The sequence below is a fragment of the Elgaria multicarinata genome, chromosome 4 (genome assembly GCF_023053635.1).
Source record: "Elgaria multicarinata webbii isolate HBS135686 ecotype San Diego chromosome 4, rElgMul1.1.pri, whole genome shotgun sequence".
In the NCBI taxonomy this organism is placed as follows: domain Eukaryota; kingdom Metazoa; phylum Chordata; class Lepidosauria; order Squamata; family Anguidae; genus Elgaria; species Elgaria multicarinata.
The window spans coordinates 118,113,972-118,134,616 of record NC_086174.1 but is presented as its reverse complement, the minus strand read 5'-3'; the positions used below and the strand labels follow the sequence as shown (position 1 = coordinate 118,134,616).

General features: G+C 41.2%; 1 protein-coding gene across 4 annotated transcripts in view; it reads right to left on the bottom strand.

Moving 5' to 3' along the window:
* CILK1 (ciliogenesis associated kinase 1) overlaps positions 1–20,645 on the bottom strand; it is a 32,410-nt gene that overhangs the window by 6,962 nt on the left and 4,803 nt on the right. For 2 of the 4 annotated variants that reach the window (XM_063125072.1, XM_063125071.1), the window contains exons 3-13: positions 18,086–18,359; positions 15,107–15,161; positions 13,787–13,908; positions 12,829–12,908; positions 10,130–10,262; positions 8,085–8,256; positions 6,423–6,590; positions 5,075–5,377; positions 2,786–2,973; positions 1,099–1,241; positions 288–416 (exon numbers count right to left, since the gene is read on the bottom strand). In XM_063125072.1, coding sequence (XP_062981142.1) covers positions 288–416; positions 1,099–1,241; positions 2,786–2,973; positions 5,075–5,377; positions 6,423–6,590; positions 8,085–8,256; positions 10,130–10,262; positions 12,829–12,908; positions 13,787–13,908; positions 15,107–15,161; positions 18,086–18,186 — 1,594 coding nt within the window. In that variant the 5' untranslated portion in view covers positions 18,187–18,359. Of the gene's footprint in view, positions 1–287; positions 417–1,098; positions 1,242–2,785; positions 2,974–5,074; positions 5,378–6,422; positions 6,591–8,084; positions 8,257–10,129; positions 10,263–12,828; positions 12,909–13,786; positions 13,909–15,106; positions 15,162–18,085; positions 18,360–20,645 lie in introns of those variants that run through there. The other 2 variants (XM_063125076.1, XM_063125073.1) reach the window with 2 other exon arrangements.

Genomic DNA, 20,645 nt, shown 5'->3' with positions numbered 1-20,645 from the left:
ATACACATCCTGGACCATTAGGCCCAGTCATATGAGTGCCACCAGATATATGGACCAATGGGGATGAAGCATCTCTCTACTCCCATTCCACACCATTATTTATTTAGGAAAATCCAACCAAGGAGCTGACTGGCAAATCAGCATATTTATTAAGCATATAGATCAATCAAATTTGGGGATGTCTGATTGTATTCCATGTACCAGCATAACTGACAGTCCTGTCCAAAGACTTTTCCCACCACCCCATTTACTTGAGCAGTCGTATAGAACATTTCAATAGTTCTTACTGGAGTTTAGCCTGGTGATCCCTCCTGCCACGGCTGATGTCTTTCCAGGCAAATTAGAACTGGGCCACGGATGAGACGGGATGGAATCTTTGCTTGAACTGGAGACTAAATTATTTCTTGTGCTTATTCCTAGGGTAAGAAGTAAGCTGCTGTTAAAATGCAGCAGGATAACAATTATTTAGGGATTTTGTTCTGCTCCCCAGTTTGTGGACTGAGGTAGTTCTTACCTACTAACATAATTACTTGCAAACATAGGTGCCTGATTGGGCAAGGTCGGGGGGCAGAGGAGTGTTTTCCCTAGGGGGTGGGAGGATGTTTAGAACACTTAATCTAGGTGGGCCTGTTCAGACAACACACTAAGCCATGGTCAGGCTGCTAACCCTTTTGCACTTCCTTGCAGTCTGGCCTACCTCACCAGCTAATAAAATAAAATGTATTCTGCATTCCTTGCAGAAAGAATGGTATACAAATGTAACAACAACAATAGATATCAGGTGGTGGTGTTTTTTTAAAGAAACAATCGTAACTGAGGACATTGCAATCAAATACTCAACCAAGAGTCAGTAATACAAAAAATTGACCCAAACGCTGTATTTTGCTCAAATGCATTTTAAAGCAAGGTTATGGTATTTTGAAAATACATTCTCAAGAAGCTTTGCTGGCAATAGGACAGATGGTTTAAAGAAAAGAAAAGTGCCTTAATACAAGAAGCAGCTTGAGGCCTTAGACGATAGATTACCCACCCTTATTAAAAGCTAATTGCCGTATTCTATGAAGTGTCATAGTAAAGATTTTGGGTTTTTTTACTAACCAGGTAAATACCTAGAATGTTTCAAGTAATGTTGCTTGGCTGCAGAAACTTGTAATGTCGGGGTGTCCTGCCGAAGGTAGGAAGGTGCACTATTTCCAGTCCCTAGGCAGGCTGAAGGCTTCAGATCCAAAATACTCTCAAATCTGTAACCAAAACCAAACAGCCATGTTTATTTGCTGCATGAGACACATGGCTCCTTCCTCTCAACTGCTATGAACTCTTTGGTTTCCAGGCAAAGAAACAAAATGAGCCACGTGTCTTCCCAAGGAAGCTGCAGTCAAATTCAGACAGGCCCCATGCAAATTGAGAAAAGCCTCATCTGCTCCAATGCTGAAATACAAAAAGCCATTACCCCTCAAAGTGTCAACTGAAATCAGATGGAAGAAGATACACAATGCATAGAAGGTGTATGCCACGCCATGGGAGAAGCACCAAGCCAAGAAGAGGGAAGACAAAAAGCCTCCATGAGGGATTCTTGATTAAGGCTGCGAATCTAATGCTCACTTACTTGAAAGTGGATCCCAAAGAAGGAATTGGGACGTAGTTCTGCATAATCATGCAGAGGATTTGGGCTGTAGTTACCTGGGAGCAATCTCCACTAAACTGAGTGGGATTCACTCCCAAGTAAGCACACACCTTTATATTTCATTTGTTTACTACATTTCTTTACCGCTTAATAGAGCCAGTGTGGTGTAGCAGCTAGAGTGTCGGACTGGGAGTCGGGAGATCCTGGTACTAGTCCCCACTCGGCCATGGAAGCTCACTGGGTGACTTTGGGCCAGTCACAGACTCTCAGCCCAATCTACCTCACAGGGTTGTTGTTGTGAGGATAAATCGGAGAGGAGGAGGAGGATTATGTATGCTGCCTTGGGTTCCTTAAAAAGGCGGGATATAAATGCAATGAATAAAATAGCCAAACCTCTCTGGGAGGTTCACAATTAAAACCATAAAATGCAACATGATAAAATACAATACAAAGGTTTTAAAGTACAGTATAAAATAAAAATATAAACCAAAGTAAAACCTAGCAGCAATACAAAGATTTAAAATACTGTAACAGATTTAAAACAACAGAAAATGAAAGACTACACTGCCTGGGAAAATAAGATGTTCACCTGGCACAAAAAAAGCACAAGGTAGGCTCTAGGCAGGCAAAGATCAGACTGCATGACTGCATTTTTTCACACAGGTTGCTTTAAACTCATTGGACTTAAGAGGGGTCAATGCATCCTAACTACGCAGGAACACTCCGCAAGTCATTAAGGACATATTTACACAGGATACTATAGAGGTGCTTTTGAGGGTCTCTTGTGCCATTCATGCTGTGCCTGAGTATGAAACATGACAGAGATGGCTTTAAATGGCAAATTGCAGCCAATGTATGTCATACATTCATAGGTTAGTTTAAGTAAAACATGATGTAAGCCTCAGGTGTGAAAGCACCAAGACTCAAAATCCTAATCATCCTTATTTGAAAGTAAGTTAATGTCGGTGATTCCAAGTATGTTTACTCAGAAAAAGAGCTACACTGAGTTCAACAGTTACTTACTCCCTAATAGGTGTGCATAAAATAGCAACCTTTTTAAAGTAAATCTGATTAGGATAGGAGTATAAATGTACAAACTAAAAAGTTGGTAAGGTAATGACAACTAAATGCACACGAGAGGGAGGGAGAATAATAACTTGCCTACAGAGAGCTTCAACATTCTGTCCTTTGCTTTTAAAATCAGTTCTGGGAAGGGAAGAGTTAACCTCACAGCTGTCCAAATCCTCCCAGTCGTCAGAACCTTTTAGTGTTCCAGTAACGTGTCCCCATCGACGCCGGTTCTTTGGTTTGAGTTCACCATTTGTTTTCTCTGTCACAGTGGTTGCTTTCTGTCAATGCAGGGGAAGAAAATATGAAACAGGAAAAAAGCATATGAAGAGGACTTTCAGATGGGGGAAGTCGTGTCTCCTTACCGTGGCTCTGCTTCCTGCTTCTCTAAAATGAGCTGAAATTACATGGAGAAGAGAGCAGCAACCCACGTGGGCCTATACATGTCAATGGGACATCGCCTTCTAGTGGGCATTTTATAACACAACCTTGCCTGCACACAACAAGCAATCCTGACAAACCCGACATATCTCAGAAGAGTCGGGTTTTCTGTGGTTTAATTTATGACGCTAAAACCAGGAAATGGAGTGGGAGACATGCAGGAGGCTGACGTCATTGTCAAAATGACCCACAAACTTCTGTGAGGGGCCAGTCACGAGTGTGCTATAAATTCCTCCTTTAAAGATGCTTGAATTTCAGAATTGCTCTATGAACAAGAAGAGCTTCTAATGAGCATGGAATGGGACTTTAGTAGTAGGTGTAATACTTCTACTGCTGCTATAATCTACTGCTGCAATGGGCACCTCTTATGTCAGGGTGAGAGACAGGTTTTAGGTGTCCATCTCTCTCTTTTTTTCTGCTCATCAACCCCAATTCCTATCCCCCGCAAAAAAGTCAGGTAGGATAAATTATGGGCAGAATTGCTTCTGCAGCAGAAATGTTTAATTAATTTTTCGTATAGGATGAAAGAACCAGGCAACCAGAACTTCATCTGCAATTAAGGGTATTATTAATGGTTCATTCAAAGTGGCAACAATATGAATATTTATTAACATTGATGCATATGTTAAAACAAAGAGCACAAAAGCCAAACTTATAAAGGGAGATAAAGATAGCTGTAAAACAATGCTGGGCATAAAAACTAACAATAATTTATTTATTTATTTAAGGATTTTTATGCCGCCATTCAGCCAAAAAAGGCTCTCACGGCGGCTTACAAAAGTATTTCTTGACAGTCCCTGCCCACAGGCTTACAATCTAAAAGACATGACACAAAAGGAAAGGGGATTGGGAGGGAGGAGGAGGAGGGGGATAATAGCAACTAAATCAAAGTAGATTAAACCTACTTATATATATATATATATATGTGTGTGTGTGTGTGTGTGTGTGTGTATGTGTGTGTATTTAATCCAAGATATGGTCATGGAAAATGATAGAGGAGTAAAAATGAAGGATGGGGTGTGATCCAAGAGAGCTCACGTTGGATTTGAAGAGGCAAAGCATAGTCTTAGCAATGTTTCCATGACATTAATGATACTTTGCCCCATTTCTGGTAAGTGATATTGTGCCATCTTTCCCTGCCTACCTGACATTATCCAGACATCCACATGTAGTAATGTTTCTATAAGGCAAATGAACATTGGTCTGAACAGTGTGATCTGTATGCCAGAAAAATGATCTGGGCCATGCAGCCTGGGCCAACCAACACTGCATTTTATGCAGGGGTGCCCTTTTCAAGTGTTACACCCAGGAGCCTTGGAGGCAGGAGGGGCACAGCACATGGACAGAGAGGCAAGGCATGGTCTTGCTGCTCCATCTTAGGTAGGGGAGAAAATTGTCCGACAAGGGGAATTTCGATTGCAGGACACAGCCAAATGTACCTCAAAAATCTGGGTCCCAGATTTCTTCATCCAAATTCTGACTTCATTTGTTGGTTAAATTTCACTTTTTTGCTAGGATAGGTATTTCCTTCACCCAGCAATAGAACTCAGGAACAGTTCTCATATTTTTTCTAGTAGGTGCATCTCAATAACCATCAACACACATCAATATAGCAAAGCCCCCCACCCCCCCTTTCTGCCTGCTCTACACTGACAGCAATTTCTAACGCTCTGGGAACGAAGTCAAAGTTTCCAAGATCGTCACAGAATAGTATTCTGTGCAATATCATGCTGCTTCTGGAGAGATAAGCTCAATGGGGACAGAGGCAAACTCTTAGCATGCAGAAGGAATCCAGGAACAAGAACAAAAATGCTATTCATCTATCTCCATTTAATATGAATCGCCTAACACAGGCTGCTATTCCTATTGAAAACACTAGAGCAAGAAAACGGCAGATATCCACGTTTTTAAAAGGCAGAGCTCTCAAAGACGGTGTCTTACCTGCGGAGGAATCTTACTGTGGATGGATGGCAAAGCCACCTGGCTACGCTTGTCTTCCCTTAAATGGTCACTCATTGCGGAGTCTGTTTTGGATGGGTAGATCAGAGCATGGGAGGGCTGGTTCTGCTGGCATGGTCTGAACGAAAGGCGGACTTGTGCTTTAGCTGGAGGCTGTGCAGGCGGAATGGGTTTGATGTGGACTTGTGCTTTATCGGGAAGGTCTCTCTGTTGTTTTCCCACTTCCTGAATACAGCGAGAGACGCCCAGTGCTTGGCCAACCTGGAAGTAAGGATACCGAAGTGCCTAAAATCCAAGGGAGAGACCAATTAGTTAAATTAGAAAAATCAAGCAAGCAAAAACAGCAATGCTTTTGGCCTCAATACTCAGAGCTGTGGGCACGCCACAATTCTGCAGGAGGTCAGGAAAACTCAGAATACAGCAGCATGTGCAAAATTCAGCTTCTTGTAAGTCTCCAATTTCATTTAAACAAACACACAAATTTCTTGAGGCTGCAAAGATGTGCTTGGAAAAGTGTAGGCAGCAAGGCTGTCTACACTTAAACGAATAGTAAGTCCAATTGGCATAAATTATACAGGATGCAAAATCTGGGTTGGCAGGGTACAGCATTTTCATTGTTTTTGTGTCATGTGAATGCTAGTACAGACCTCTCTCTGTACAACTCATCTGTGGTCTAGCCATATAAGAGAATTTTATCTTAGCATAGCTGCTTCTCTCATTTTAATTAGGACAAGACAACCTCTATTCTTCAAAAGGTGGGTTTCACTTCAAAAAGTGGGTTTACTTTATATTTGCACTGACATCTAATACAGGATCAGATAGAGTTGACAAACGCGCCTTTCCCCCAACACTGTTCTGGCATAAACACAAAGCCCAACTTCATGTGTCCGTTTGATGAAAAGCAGGGATAGGGATGCAGGGAAAAGGAACAGGATATCTCTGTATATCAGTTGTTGGGGAACATGGGGAGGAGGGTTCTATTTTCTTTATGTCCTGCTTGTGGGCTTCCTAGAGACGTCTGGTTAGCCACTGTGGGAACAGAATGCTGGACTGGTAGCCCAGAATGCTGGACTTTTGGGAAGCACGGTGGTATATATAGAAATTGCAAGAAAAACAATTGCAGCGGTAGTGGGTGAGTGGGTTTGTGGCCCCACCAAGTCAGACATGCGTTTGCCTAAACTGAGACTAAAAGCAAAAGGAATGCAGAGAGTGGTCGGAAGCATGCAAAAATGTTGTGCGCCTTTTCCTCTTGTACAGCTTGGAAGAGCTTCTTCAATCCTGGGTAAGAGGCAAGGAGTGGCTTGTGAAGGCCTATGAACGGTCAGCAAACCTGGCTCGCCGTCGGACGTTTTTTGGGGTCCCACTGCAGCATGTCTCTCATGAGCTGAATTGCTTCACTGCTTGAGTTAGGGATGAGGGTCTTCAGGTTATTTGGGACGCACTGCGGCCAGCGGAAATTCATGGTGCCTGCGAGCTGGTAGCCTTCGGGCCAGTCATTCTGAAAAAGGATTGAAGTAGGCCTGGCATGAAAAGAATGCCTGCGTAGCTACTGCAGCCCTGGACAAGATGTCACCCCCTTGCCTTAACAGGCAACATTTCCAAAAAGGCATGAAGGCCTGGCTATATAACCAGCTGACAAGCAGATTGTATCGAGGAACAAATCAGAGGCTGAACTGATCTAAGAAAGGCAACAACACCTAGCAATACCGAGGGCTCCTAATTTAGTTCTTTTTAATTCAAGGTAAGTGACACAAGAACAGCAGCAAGCACCGGCGGTTAGAGCCCAATGGACAGTGTTGATGCAGAATATAATTGGAGCCGTTTTTATCACCTTGGGGAAAATTAAATAGCCCCAGGTCCATTTCTCCTGAGGTGGTATACCTGGGACTGGGCTGGACCACTTTACACTGCAGGCAAGGGCTCACAAGGCGTAGTAATTTATCTAAAACTGATTGGTGAATTCACATTACTGAAAATAGATCAAACCAAAGTGTTGTAAATTATTACTGGTAATTGAAGGGGGGAATATCCCAGGGCTTTTTTTTTTTTTTGGTAGAAAAATTTCTGTTTTGCAAATTCATAAGTAACAATGAAAGGATGCCAATTGCAAATAAAATACTAGACAAGCTTGGCAGGTTCAGAGTTGTAATTAAAGGGCCCGTTCAGAAGACACCTTAAACCTTAACCACAGTGAATAAGGCTTTTTGCTTTATTCACCATGGTTAAAGCCATGGTTTAAGGTGTCTTCTGAACAGGGCCAATGCTTTTCGGGTGAATATTCCTAGCAAGTCTGTGACAGAACACATAGGTATTTGTCCTTGAAATACATTTATGTTTTAGTATTACATGGATCTAATAAATAGTAACAACAAAACTGAAGGCATCCTAACAACCTTGTTGGAAGAAAGTGGAACTCTGATAAAACAGATGAGTGGTTGTCAGCAGATCATGCAGTTGCTAAAATTAATGGGTGTGTCAACTGTTTTCAGTTCTTCTGTTTCCCCCACCCCCCTAAATTTAAACAATGTAAGAGAAGTCCATGGTATTATCTTTAATTTTTATAAGTATTCTGATAAAAGCATTCTACATGAACTAACTTTTAAATCACACTGAATTTCCTTTAATTTTTCTCAGTTATTTCATGTCAAAAAACTTGTGATGTATTAGGGTGAAAAATTAACATGGGTGCTTTTTTTTTTAAGCTTTGTTTACTAATGCAAGTAAAATAAATGTGCTAAATTACATTTCTCTAGGGAAGGAGTGGGCAATTTGTGACCCTCCAGAAGTTTTGGCCTATGGCTTCCATCAACCCTAGCCAGCACAGTCAGTGGTAAAGGATGATGGGAGTTGTAGGCCAAAACATCTGGAGGGCCACAAGTTGCCCACACTTGCTGGAGGGCAACAGAAACATTGCACAATGCAAACTGAAAATTTTCTTCCGCAAATGCCCCTATGCAAAGGAGCCAATTGGCATTGGTTCTCATTTGGGTACCTTTTTTGGCGTTCCAAGTATTTGGCAAATCTTGAAAATAGTATCAATTTCGCTGGCCCCTGGGAAAAGCGGCCTGAGTGTGTAAACCTCTGCCATGATGCAACCAACAGCCCAGATATCAATGGGAGAACTATAGCTAGTGGATCTCAAGAGCACTTCTGGCGCTCTGTACCTGTAAGACAAAACACAAGCAAGCAGTAGTATTCATTGATAAACTACGCCAATCAAAGTAGTACACTGGATTAATACATTGGCACTGGAAAGTGACTGCAAGAGGTCCCATTCTTTCTTTCTGCACAGCAGCAAGAACCCTCTAAAAAGGGAACCCTCCATCCTCCAATGCTGTTCAGGGCAAAGAATAATAATAATAATAATAATAATAATAATAATAATAATAATAATAATGATGCTGATATTTGTATTAATACTGCTTAGACTTTCCCCAAGACAATCTGTGTTCAGACAAAACAATAGTCAACGATGGAATAATAATCAACTTAACAGTTGTTTATCCAGGGATACACCCCACACAACATGCTAATAAGCAACCGTGGTGTGGATTAGGATCAGTGTTGAGTTGACTATTAGTCAACACTGAGTTGACTCACTCATCCCTGTCCCTCTCTCCCCACTCAGTCCTCCTGCTAGTATCCCATCAGCCATTTGCTGCCGAAAATCTATCCTGCCAGCTGGACTAGAGCGGCAGCCACCACTTTGACTGCTCTTGCCTTGCAACTCTGTGGCTGACGAAATAACCAATGATGGCCAAGCACCGGTGCCCTCCACACAACACAATAGCCAATGGTGTTTCAAATAGCCAACTCTGCACAGCGTTGGTTGTGTTGGTTATTTTGATCAAATAATCAACCGTTGGTTAAAAAAAACTCCCTCCACACAACAAGATAACCCATGGTGGATTAAATAACCAACCATTGACTATTTAAACCACCACTGGTTATCGTGTTGATTAAACCCAGTCCTGGTGTCTGTGCAGAGATCTTTAGCCTCAGAAGTTGGGAGTAGTGAGGTGCCGAGCACATTCTAAGTCATCTGCAGTCACTTGCAGCACCTTTAACCCCACGCAAGCCAATGGAAATAGAACCTTTGGGGCCCATAAATATAAGGCAGACATATATTGTCTTGGATTTATCGTGCCAAGTGTTAAACTTGGCCTATTGAGAATTTTGAAGGCTCCCACGCCAACAGGCAGAGAATGCTAGAGCAGGCAGAACAGTGTCTTTCTAAGCCCTTCAAGCTTTCTCTGCCTGTTGGTGAAGCAGCCTTCAGAATTCTCAGCTGGCAGAGCTGTTCCACGGCTGCTCCCAGGCGGTCCAAGACAAATCATACAAGTTCTAGGACAGCCACCTCCAACCTCGGCCTTCCAGATGTGTCGGTCAGCAACTCCCATTATTCCCAGCCAACATGGTCATTGGCAATGCTGGCTGAGAACAACAGAAGTTGCAGTCCAATAGATCTGGAGGTCCCAAGTTGGGGAAGGCTGTTCTGAGAAGACTGAGACAGCACCTTGGGAGCTCTGGCAAAACAAGCAATCCATGTTCAATTGGATAGAGGAGCTTCATCTGTCGTATTTGCAAACTTTCCCACCCCTCTTCCTTATGGCAAATGGTGGGGAGTGCTGTGGTGTGGGGGGGATGAGGGGGAAGTGGAGGCATCCCTAAAAACCATGCAGAGGCACTTTCAACCTGTTTTGTGGAGATTCCCCCTCCGCCCCCATACCACAACCCACCCAATTTAACAGGGTCCCCCACTCCTCAGTGAGGCATTAGGGGTGTGTGATGTAGGCACTACCACGGAGAAGATGGGGTGGAAGTCTGCCTCTGCTAGCCCTGTCGCACACACCTAAATCCAGATCTGGATCCAGCCCCTTTATAAATATACATATCTTAATCAGACTGACCAAGGAAGAACATTCAACAGAAAGGTATTGAGGCTTCTATTTAATCCCGGACTTCAAATTACAAGCATGGTGAGGACTGAAGTAGTCTTCAACTCCACATAAAGCACAATCCGACTCAAGTATTTACCATCTTGTGGATACATAGTCAGTGTAGGGAGGCCTGGACCTAATTTCCCGTGCAAGGCCAAAGTCCGCAATTTTCACAAGTTCCGGTCCCATGCAAAGGAGATTTTCGGGTTTCAAGTCTCTATGAAAAAAACCTACAATTCAAAAAAACGCATTGGTCAGTCTTTCCTCCCACCCTTATTTTCCTTATTCCAGTGTGCGTTTTATGGCTAGGCCTCAGAAGGCTTGCCAACTGGCTGGAAGAAAACCAGCCTGTCCCACTCCTGTGCAAACAAACATTTTGGTTTGCAGAAATCAGTAGATTAGAACTTTTTATGGGAGGAAGATTATAATCTAATGACTGCTGATCAAGCTGCTGTTAAAGGCACAGAAGTTGAGGCCAGTAAAAAAGAAAAAAGGCGGGAATCCCTAATAATAAGTAGTTTATTTGAGAGAGCAATATTTCAAGTTCAGGCATGCCTGGAAGCCACACTCTCTGACTTAGAAGCTCTATTTGCTAACCCAGAGTATGAAAGCTAGAGGTGATGACTCTGTGAAAAAGCTCTCCACATATGGTAAGAGGTTCTGTCCTCATTTCTTATGTTCCATGGCTGATTCACAGCACGAAGAGATCCTGGGGCTGAATCCCTGCTCAATAAAAATCCCATTACGTATTTCTTATTGAAGCATCAAAAACTCTTCTGTGCTTATTAACCACTGTGTTTAATAATGGAAAGAGCCACACCAGAACAGGATGTTTGAAATGCAAGGCAAATGTTCAGAAATAGCACATGGTGCAGTCTTTCCTGGATTGGATTACTTCAGATAGAAGTTTGGGGCTCTATGCTTGAATAGAGCTCTCTGTACATAGAGATCCAGCATGCAGAGAGAATATCCTTCTCCTGGATATTCCAACTTTTAAAATACCACAAGCTATGTACATAGGGAACCATGCAACTATGTACCTGTCATTTAAGGTAGCACAGTACAAGAATTGCTGTACTGTGTGCTATTTGGGAACATTTGAATTGTGTCACAATCTGCTACCAAATCATCCACTTTGTTTTCACTTTATGAAACTGTTTTGCGTTTTAGAAAATGCAGTCCTTTGTATGTTGCAAAGAATGAGCTTTTCAGAAAACAATAGGCCCCAACTCCAAATATATAATTGCTTGGCCCCTGTCTCCTTTCATTACAGCCCTAATTATACCCCATCACACTTTATTAAGAGAAGATATTGAGAGAACAAGTTGAGATATTTTGTTAATTGTAAAATGTCCTCTCCTAAGTGTGCTTTAGATTTTGGGGTGAAGCTCTGAAAAGATAACGACTCCTTTTCTCTCTTAAAAAGTATGTATGAATGTGAATATTTCTTCCCTTTTTCCACATGAAGAAACTTAGCATCTAAGTGCTGGGAGGGGAGGAGGAGGTAATGTTCAAAGTGCTTCACATCTACGTAGTATTTTGTGGGGAGACATTATATAGGTATACAAAATTATGCAGGGTGTGGAATCTCCCCCTCTGTCTTCTCTCTCTCTCCCTCTCATAATACTAGAACTGGAGTCATCCTAAGAAGCTGATTCTGGAAAGATAAAAAGAGGTATTTCTTTACACAGTGCATAGTTAAACTATGGAATTCGTTGCCAGAAGATGTAATGATGCCCACCAATTTGAATGATTTTAAAAGGGCATTCAACAAATTTATGGAGAGTAATGCTATTAATACTAACTAGTTCCGATGGCTATATGCTACCACCAGTACACCAGTTCCTGGGGAACTTGGGCGGAAGGGTGCTGTTGCAAGCTTTTAAAACTTGATTTTGTTCTGACTTTTATACTGTTAGTTTTACTCTACCCTGTGCCTGTTTGGTGCATTCTCTTCCCCTCCTTATTGTTTTATTATGATTTTATTAGAATGTAAGCCTATGCGGCAGGGTCTTGCTATTTTATTGTTTTACTCTGTACAGCACCATGTACATTGATGGCGCTATATAAATAAATAAATAAATAATAATCATAATAATAATACTTCTTGTGGGTTTCCTATGGGCATCTGCTTGGCCGCTGTGTGAACAAAATGCTGGACTAAGTGGACCTTTGGTCCGATCCAGAATGGCTCTTCTTTTGTTCTTATTTCAGTAAATATTACGGCGCTACATAACAGGCCAGTATAATCATCCTTAGTACTACACAGAACTACTATGGGTCTACATTTGCTTCAAAGATGCTAATAGACCTCTGGCCACACAATTTGCTAAATTTTCTTTTAGCAATGTAATCCTGGCAGCTTTACTTGAACGCTGCAGCTCCCGCTGGGGATGGCAATGCATAATCCTCTAAGAAGAGTAGGAGGTCAGTTTAACAATAGAACTCTTTACTCAAAGAACCTGGCTGAACAAATACATTTCGTGCTGCACAATCCTATGCCATGTTTACCCAGAAGGGAGTCCAGTTGAGTTCAGTGGGGCTCACTCTCAAATAAGAGACTCTAGGTTTTATTAGGAACTCCATCTAAATACTCTTATAATAAACTTTTAATACACTTTTTGTAACACACCGGAGAGAAGAGTCTTTCCAGCCTCATTCACACTACTTTTGACAAGTCAGTTTTACCTTCCTGAACCCAAATAAGAAAGCTTTATGACTGCCCAAATATTTCTAAAATATTTATGCCACTGAAATAATCACAGATACTCATAGAGTTTGGCACTTAGGTCTTACCGTGCTTATGTATGAATGCAAGCCCTTGAAGAATCTGATACATAATATTCCTGACAGTGGATTCCGGAAACAATTTGTTCCTGTACGGTAGAAGAGGAGGAAGGAAGTTTATGTTCACATGTGGGGTTTCATCTTACCTATGCTCGTTTTTTACTGCATATACACCTGAAAGCTAGAATGGACAAGAGCAGCCCCACACGTCACAATAAGCATGGTATATACATCTCTATTCAATAAAATTAGCCCATACAAGATATAGGATTTTCTAGAAAAAATATCCCATTCTATTATTTATTTATTAAGAATACTTATATCCTGCTTTATAGTTCCATGAGGCTCTAAAATGCAATGTGAAACAAACTCACTCAAGTCCAAGACAGGAAGAAAAACTACATGGAGTTGGTATAGTGCCAAGATTACTCAAGCAGCATTTCCTGGCTTCCTTCTTGTGTATCCCAGATGTTGCCCTTTAATTATGGTCAGCAACTCCAGGGATGGCACCAGCACTTGGCAACCTTGGGCAACTGCAGGTGCTACAACTGGGCCCACTGCTGATGGTTGCCACTTTAAAAAAAAAATTAAAAAATCCAGCTTGGCACTCTGAGGTATTAGGGGAAATTTACCTGGCAGCTAGATTCAGGACACTCAGTGCTGCTTGTAGTATTGCTCAGGGATCTGCTGCTACCAGATAAGCCCCAGAAAGCTGGGGACAGTGACTGAGGTCACTTTTCCCTCAAACCTGGAGCTGGCCCTCAGCTGCTCCCACCAATGTCCTCTGAGGCAAGTAGTGGGGGTTTGAGCATTCTACAACACTTCGCGTTTATGCAGTTATTTGGTTGAAACGAATTAAGGCTTCATAGTAGCAATACTTGGGAGGCTGAATTCCAAAGTATTGATTAGTTATAAATTTAGTTTCAGACATCCAAATTAGAATGTGTTTGTGAGAAAGCCGGCATACCTTTCTTTCATTAACTGATAAAGGTTCTCCTTCATGTATTCGAATACGAAGTACAGATGATCATTTTCTCTGATAACTTCTTTCAGTTTCACCACATTGGCATGGTTGAGTTTCTTCAAGGACTGAAAACATGAGATAAGACTATTAAAGACCCTATTGCAATGTGGACTTCAAGGTGAGCAACAATGAATGCTTGTCCCAGGAATGTAACTTGAGATGCGGCTAAATTTAAGGAGCTGGCTGTTAAAAAGAAAAGAAAAGAGGCCCGTCTCCTCAAGTTAGATAGGCACAATGTTCTCCTAGCCTTGTAAGATGCATACTGATAAAGAGCAAGTTGGTGCAAACTGTTCTTCAGCAGCTTCGCAGCTCAGAGCCCTGAAAGAATAAGGATGTTCGGCATAGTCCAAGACAGCATCCAACTGCTGACCTTGAACCAAAGCTCTGCCCTCTGTTGAAGTATGAACTTTGGGTTGGGAGCACACCTTCAGGTTCTCCTCTTTGCATCATACCATTATACCCATGACAGATTCACTAACTGCTACCTGTAAATCTCTTTTCCTTAATAAACCATGATAGAGACACTAAAGTTGCTTTGCTGTAGAGGCGATGCTAATACTCATCTCATTATCTTCGCAACAGCCCTGGAATACAGGCCAATAATACTCTTCTTCTACAGTCAGAGATGAGACAGGCATCTTGCCCAAAACCACCCCCATAAATTCATGAATCAGATGGGATGTGAAGCCTAGTAATGCTTCCAAAACAGCTTTTTACATCAATGTGATGATGAATGCAAATGCAAGTTTGGAAACGTCACATCAGATCTGGAAATCCACATAGCCTTTCCAGGATGATCACAAGATCTGGATCCCAGACTCTTGGTGCAGCTTATTCGTGGAAGCAGGATGGGAGAAGTTATGTGGCTAAACCACAGCACAGGTGCATATATTTCCCCCACCTTCCTTGGCATTTACTTCCACTTGCCTTTCCCAGCTACTCTTCGAGTGCTCTAGTCAGTTGCCTCGTTAAAAGTGCTACCATCATCTGAGAGCCAATTGGCTGCCTTTAGCTCATTGATCAACAGTTCAAAAGGTTATACATTTCAAACACTTCAAAATAATGCCGCACAATTTCCAGACATCTCTTGCAAGTACATGCATCATAGATCTCACTATATGGAAAGGAAGTTAAATGCATTTTAGATAAAAGACAGAAAAGGTCTGAACACTGCATAGTCCATTTAAAAGAAAAAAAATGATGCCTTGATTTAAAATGAAAGTTCTCTGTACTGAATTGTAAACAGATGGAATTGGCATGTACCTTAACCTCTCGAAGATTCATGCATTCTTCCCAGGAATAAAATTTCCTCTTCATCCTGTGAACCACAGAACAAGTCAGTATCACCTACAATTTGATACCATTTGTGTTCTAGCTCCATTGCAATGTAAAATTGGAGAAGTACAGGAAGTCTACAACAATCAGGCCGGTGCTTATTTTGCAGCTGGGATCCAACAAACCATACAACTAGTTCTGCACGCATAAGGGATCTTTGGCCTTCCAACAGCACCTTCCATTCCCGGCACTTCTGACATGGTCAAAACAGCGGATTCAGATAAGGCCTGACCATTTGCTGTTCAATGGGGGTGGAGTGGGTAAAACACACCCCACAGGCATTTCGAGGTGGAAGTGTCTAAAGTAAATCTTCGGAAGTCAACCCACATGCCAGGCCTGTACAAATTCTGAAAAATCTCATTTTTTTTAACTGGTTTTAAAACAAATAAAGCTAAGATTCTTCTCTTTATGTCTAAGAACAGAGGTTCTGTCTGGTAACATCACAGATGCAAGAGGTCCTTAGAGAATTATGCAAAATAAGAAAATGGTCTCTTTCTTTGCTGCAGTTTATTTTTAAACCACACAGCTCTAATTGTTAGAAGTTTGATGTTGTTGAATTGGTTTCTGAAGAAGCATTGTTTTATATTGTTTTTTATTTGGTTGTTTTAAGGATAGGAGACTATCTTGAGCTCTGGGCAATTCTGTCTTCAGTCAGAAGGGTTCGATCTATTGAGCCTGTTCATTCTATATTCGGGAAATCCACAGACCGGCAAACACACATTTATCGAAAGCATTTGTATTTTATTTAAGAATGTTTCACTTTTTATATGTATATACATAGTGCACTGTGCAGTCTCAACGTTTCCCCCATGAAGTGCAAAGTGTTCGCTAAACTCATTGCATACTCACACAATGTTCATACATACATATACACACACATTTCCATTGTCAACTTCTGGATGGAAACTAAACCAGAGAACTTTTATTAAAATGGGATCTTGACAAAACAGCATGTTATTCAAAAGTCCTATGAAATTGTGGTCAAGCAATCCCCTTTTCACATTATTATTAAGTAAGAACCATGTCCCACATACTCCCAAAGCTTAAAATGTAAAGGGAACAATTGACTGCATTCAGACAACACAATAGTCAGTGGTGGGTTAATAGTCATTTCCACGTTTTATTATTGAGGGGGTACTCCCCGAACAACATGATTATAATCAACCGTGGTATGGATTAAGGCCAGTGTCGAGTTGACTATTAGTCAACGGTATATCTGATTGACACAACCCCTGTCTTCTTTCCCCCCTCAGTCCTCCTGCTGGTATCCCATCAGCCAATGCGAGTTCTGCCGGCTGGACTGGAACGGCAGCCATCACTTCGTTTGCTCTTGCCAGGGGACTCTGTCCGTATAAGCCGAACATAACCAACTGTGTGTGACGAAATAGTCCACGGTGTCCAATACATGCCATGATAACCAACAGTTGTTCAAATAATCAACTCTGCACAGTGTTGGTTATTTGCATTGGTTATTTTGGCTGGATAACCAACCGTGGTGTGAAAAAGTTCTGATAGACAGCACAATAACCAATCGTTGACTATTGAACCCATTGTTGACTATTTAACCCACCTTTGGTTATCATGTCATTAGAACCCAGTCCTAGTCTTTCTCTCTGCTTATCAGAGAAAAAGTTCAAGAACATTTTCTCTTCTCTCACTCAAGAAAACATTCCAGGAAATAATTCTTGATCTCTAGCCAAAAGAGAGAAAAAAAACCAGAGTTGAGGAGAATTGGCCATTTTTGTGCCGAAACTTGAGAAACTTTTTGCAGCCAGTCAAAAAAAATATCTTAACACTGAGCACCTTCCAGTGATACATGAAGTTGTTGACATCTGTTACCAGAGATTCTTCCATTAAAAACATTGTTACATTATGTCTAACTTTATATTAGGAATGTGCATGCCATCCTAGTCATCTGTGCCCAGGTCATTAAAAACCTAACTGTGAACCAGGAAATAAAATATCTGGGGAAAAAGCATGTGGCAAACACTGAAACTTGCCAAAGTGACAATAAAAGATTGCTATATTGCAGTGTGCCTTAATCCTCCCTTCTGACAAAAATGCACTGCTGTTCCCCCATCCCCAGTTTATTCACTATTACTGTGTCTCTGAAGTACACTGTGAAATGTCACACACTGTACACAAAGAGCACGTTCATGTCAATATTAGTCAAAATCCTGTTACAAGCCATCTGGCAAATTGGAGAGATGAGATTATAATATACCAGCTGGCTATGGCCCAGGCTTCATGCATTCTGTGCTATGCTCAAATTATATACATACACCTTATTCTGTAACAAGAAAATCTGGATTCTGTAACCCATATAAAATATTTAGACTGGACATATTTTGCATAATTTATGCTGGTTTTGCTAGCTCTTGTCAAGAGTAATAAGTTATTAAGGGCAATGCATCCCACTGATGTTCTGAGAAGTCAAGAGATTTGGCCATTTATTTTGAAGCACATCTTCCCAACCATAATGGGATTTTTATTTTATTTTATTTTTTAAAAAAAGAGGGAGCAGAGATTCTCAGGAAACGGAATTCTTCACCCAATACCTTGTTCTGCAGAATCATAACTAACACTTAGCTTTGGCTGCGGCCTATCAAACAGGATTATGTTTGTATGTCATCAAGCTACTTTTGATTCCTCCAACCAATGCATCAGATCTCCTTTGACAGCTCGGTGGCTGGAAACCATAGCCCAGCATCAGAGTAAGTGAAGTTCAAACCCACAAGCTTCACAGACATTGTAAATATGTGCAGCTTCTAGGGTAGTATCCAATGTTAATCCTAAACAGAGTAGGTCTATTTTGATGGGTCCACTCTATGTAGGTCTAGCACTGGACATATCCCAATGCTAAAACTGCACAGAATTAAAAATGCCAACACAACAAACATCTCTTACCTCTTAATGGCAATCAGCTCCCCTGATTCAATACTTCTCCCCAGGAGGACAGAACCGTATGTCCCATCTCCCAGCTGTTTGATAGTCGTATATCTATTCATGTTGGGGGTCCTCCAGAGTGCAAACTCATTTCAGGCCGTAGGATGTAGTTGGCTGCTGCTGAAGCATTTCCCCTGGGACTGAAGCCAGTTTTTTCGGTGGCAGCACAAACACAAAGTATCCAGGACTGGGTGAGCGGTATCAGGGCTCATATTTTCAAGGATTGGCTTTGCGTCTGTAAAAAAATACAGAGAAGTGGGAACCGTTTCCCCAAGCCCAACTGCCTGAAAACTTACTTCCCTGCTCATGATCATTATCAATGTTCTTCTTGTACTGCCTGAAGACAGAGCTATCAAATTATAGCTGACCCTTGTACAAGGGTGTGCATGTGCTACTGACAGATCGCCTCCAAGAATTACTTCCTGCAATTTGTATCAGCACCAGAAAATGATAGCATAAAGATAATACGCACAAGAACATATAAACTGGAAGGAGGGTTTCAGGAAAAAGTGGATTAATGACAAGAACCTAGTACTGCCAGTTCAGAACCCCGACAGAAGCATGTGTATTAACGGAAACAGTATCTAAAGCAGTCAAATGCCTCTTGTTTTTCCACAAAAGGGCAGACCTAGAAGGAGACCAGACGTAAAGGGGCAAAATTATCCCAGGGTAAGGTAGTCTGATGATTAATCTGATTCTAGGAGACTTAATATACTAGGATTATTAACAAGACCAGCTGCCCCTGTCTCAGTTACAGAACAGAGATGAAAAAGAGACTTGTTACTCCCTCTGGCCTACCATCTGTCAATCATATTCTTTAATTCAAATGACACCGCACCCCTCAGTATTATTATTATTTTTTAAAAAAAAAGACTGTGGGCACAACAAAGCACTTGGAAAAGTCACATACCACCGTGTTTCTTTTCCTATAGTTACAAGGAACACCATGTCATCCTCCATTATTAAGAGATTAGCAATAGGTCCTTGACCCAGAAAACAGTGGATTTGCTATGTAAGCTGTTTACAAGTTTTCAACATATTTATCCAGTTGTCACAATGAATTCCATTTATTGAAGACATGTCTTCTTGCGGGGGGAGGTAGCAAGATAGCAAACAAATAAATATTTTAGATACTTTAAAAAAACTAGCATTTTAGTGCACTACCTCTCATCCTTAAAGGGAACACTGTTCAAGATTTTTGGAAGGATGCTTGTCATGAAAATGCATGAGCAAAATGTTTGGAATAGAGGTTGCACACACCACTATTTCATTCCGATTTCATTGAAGAAATTGTGGAGTGAGGCCATTTGTTAAGCGCTGATCCTCCTGTGAGATTTGTGTATTAATTGTCTGTGTGCATGCAGGCATAGAGACTGGCTCTCCACCCAGCTACAGCCATCACAGGGATTGACTCCACCCACAGAAATTAAGAGGAATACATGTCTTTCAAATGTTACTCAATGTAGGGAATCCTTGCATAATAAATTGTCTTGGTCCAGCAATTTGCAGGGTTCAGCAATGCACACTTAGGGTTGTGTCACTCACAAGGCCTGCCCAGTCACTTCAATGGAGCAGCAGCTTCACATACATATCCCTTTGTGCACACATGGGATTCTACATAAAGTTAAAAGAAAACAGTTGTACACCTACTGCTGTTTTGGGCTACAATCCTATAGCTATTTACTTGAGATTAAGCCCGTTTGAATTCAATAGGATGCATAGGATGGCGCCGATGGTTTCTTATTCATCCAAGAAAGCTTTTGTTATTTAATTTAAATAAAGCCCTTTCAGAAATTTAATATTCGAATTCTAAAAATACTCTAAGAGGGTAACACAAAGGTACAAAGCATTGCCTATCTCAAAATTAATAAATGTGAGGTTAAAATACAAAACATTCCTCTTCAGTGTATTAATTAAAATTTCTTCTCAGTCCTATGTTTGTTTATTTACTTGAAGGTCCTATTACTTTCAATGAGACTTCCAAGCCTATATGATCAAATCAAAGGTATTCCCAGAAACACTTCTGTGGGCTTCAATAAGATCTCAGCCAAACCATTCTAGAATAAATGGTTTGCAAATCCAAAGTAGCTGAAGAAGTGAAAATAGTGAAATATACTCAGGAAGTGGCTTTGTTGATGTACCATTCCTCTTTGCAATGGCAATTGTTAGGGCTAAAACATGCACATGTGTGTGAGAGAGAGAGAGAGAGAGAGAGAGAGAGAACCCAATCCCATCACAGACAAAATGGTTAATTTGCAGAAATATGGAAGCAAGATAGTGCCTGCTGTTTTTTAAATGGCTCAAAACCTAGGCAGACAAAAGAGTTCTGGGTTACCACGAAGCAGGACACAGTAATAATAATTACCCCAAAAAATGAACTAGATTTATTTCTTTAAAAGAATGTTCTTTGAGGTTACTGATGTTAGGTTTTACATAATGAGAACAATGAGTCTTTTATAGGGGAGACTAAAAGGCTGGCACGGCTACATTCTGAATATTCATGTTCTGATAATAGATGGGC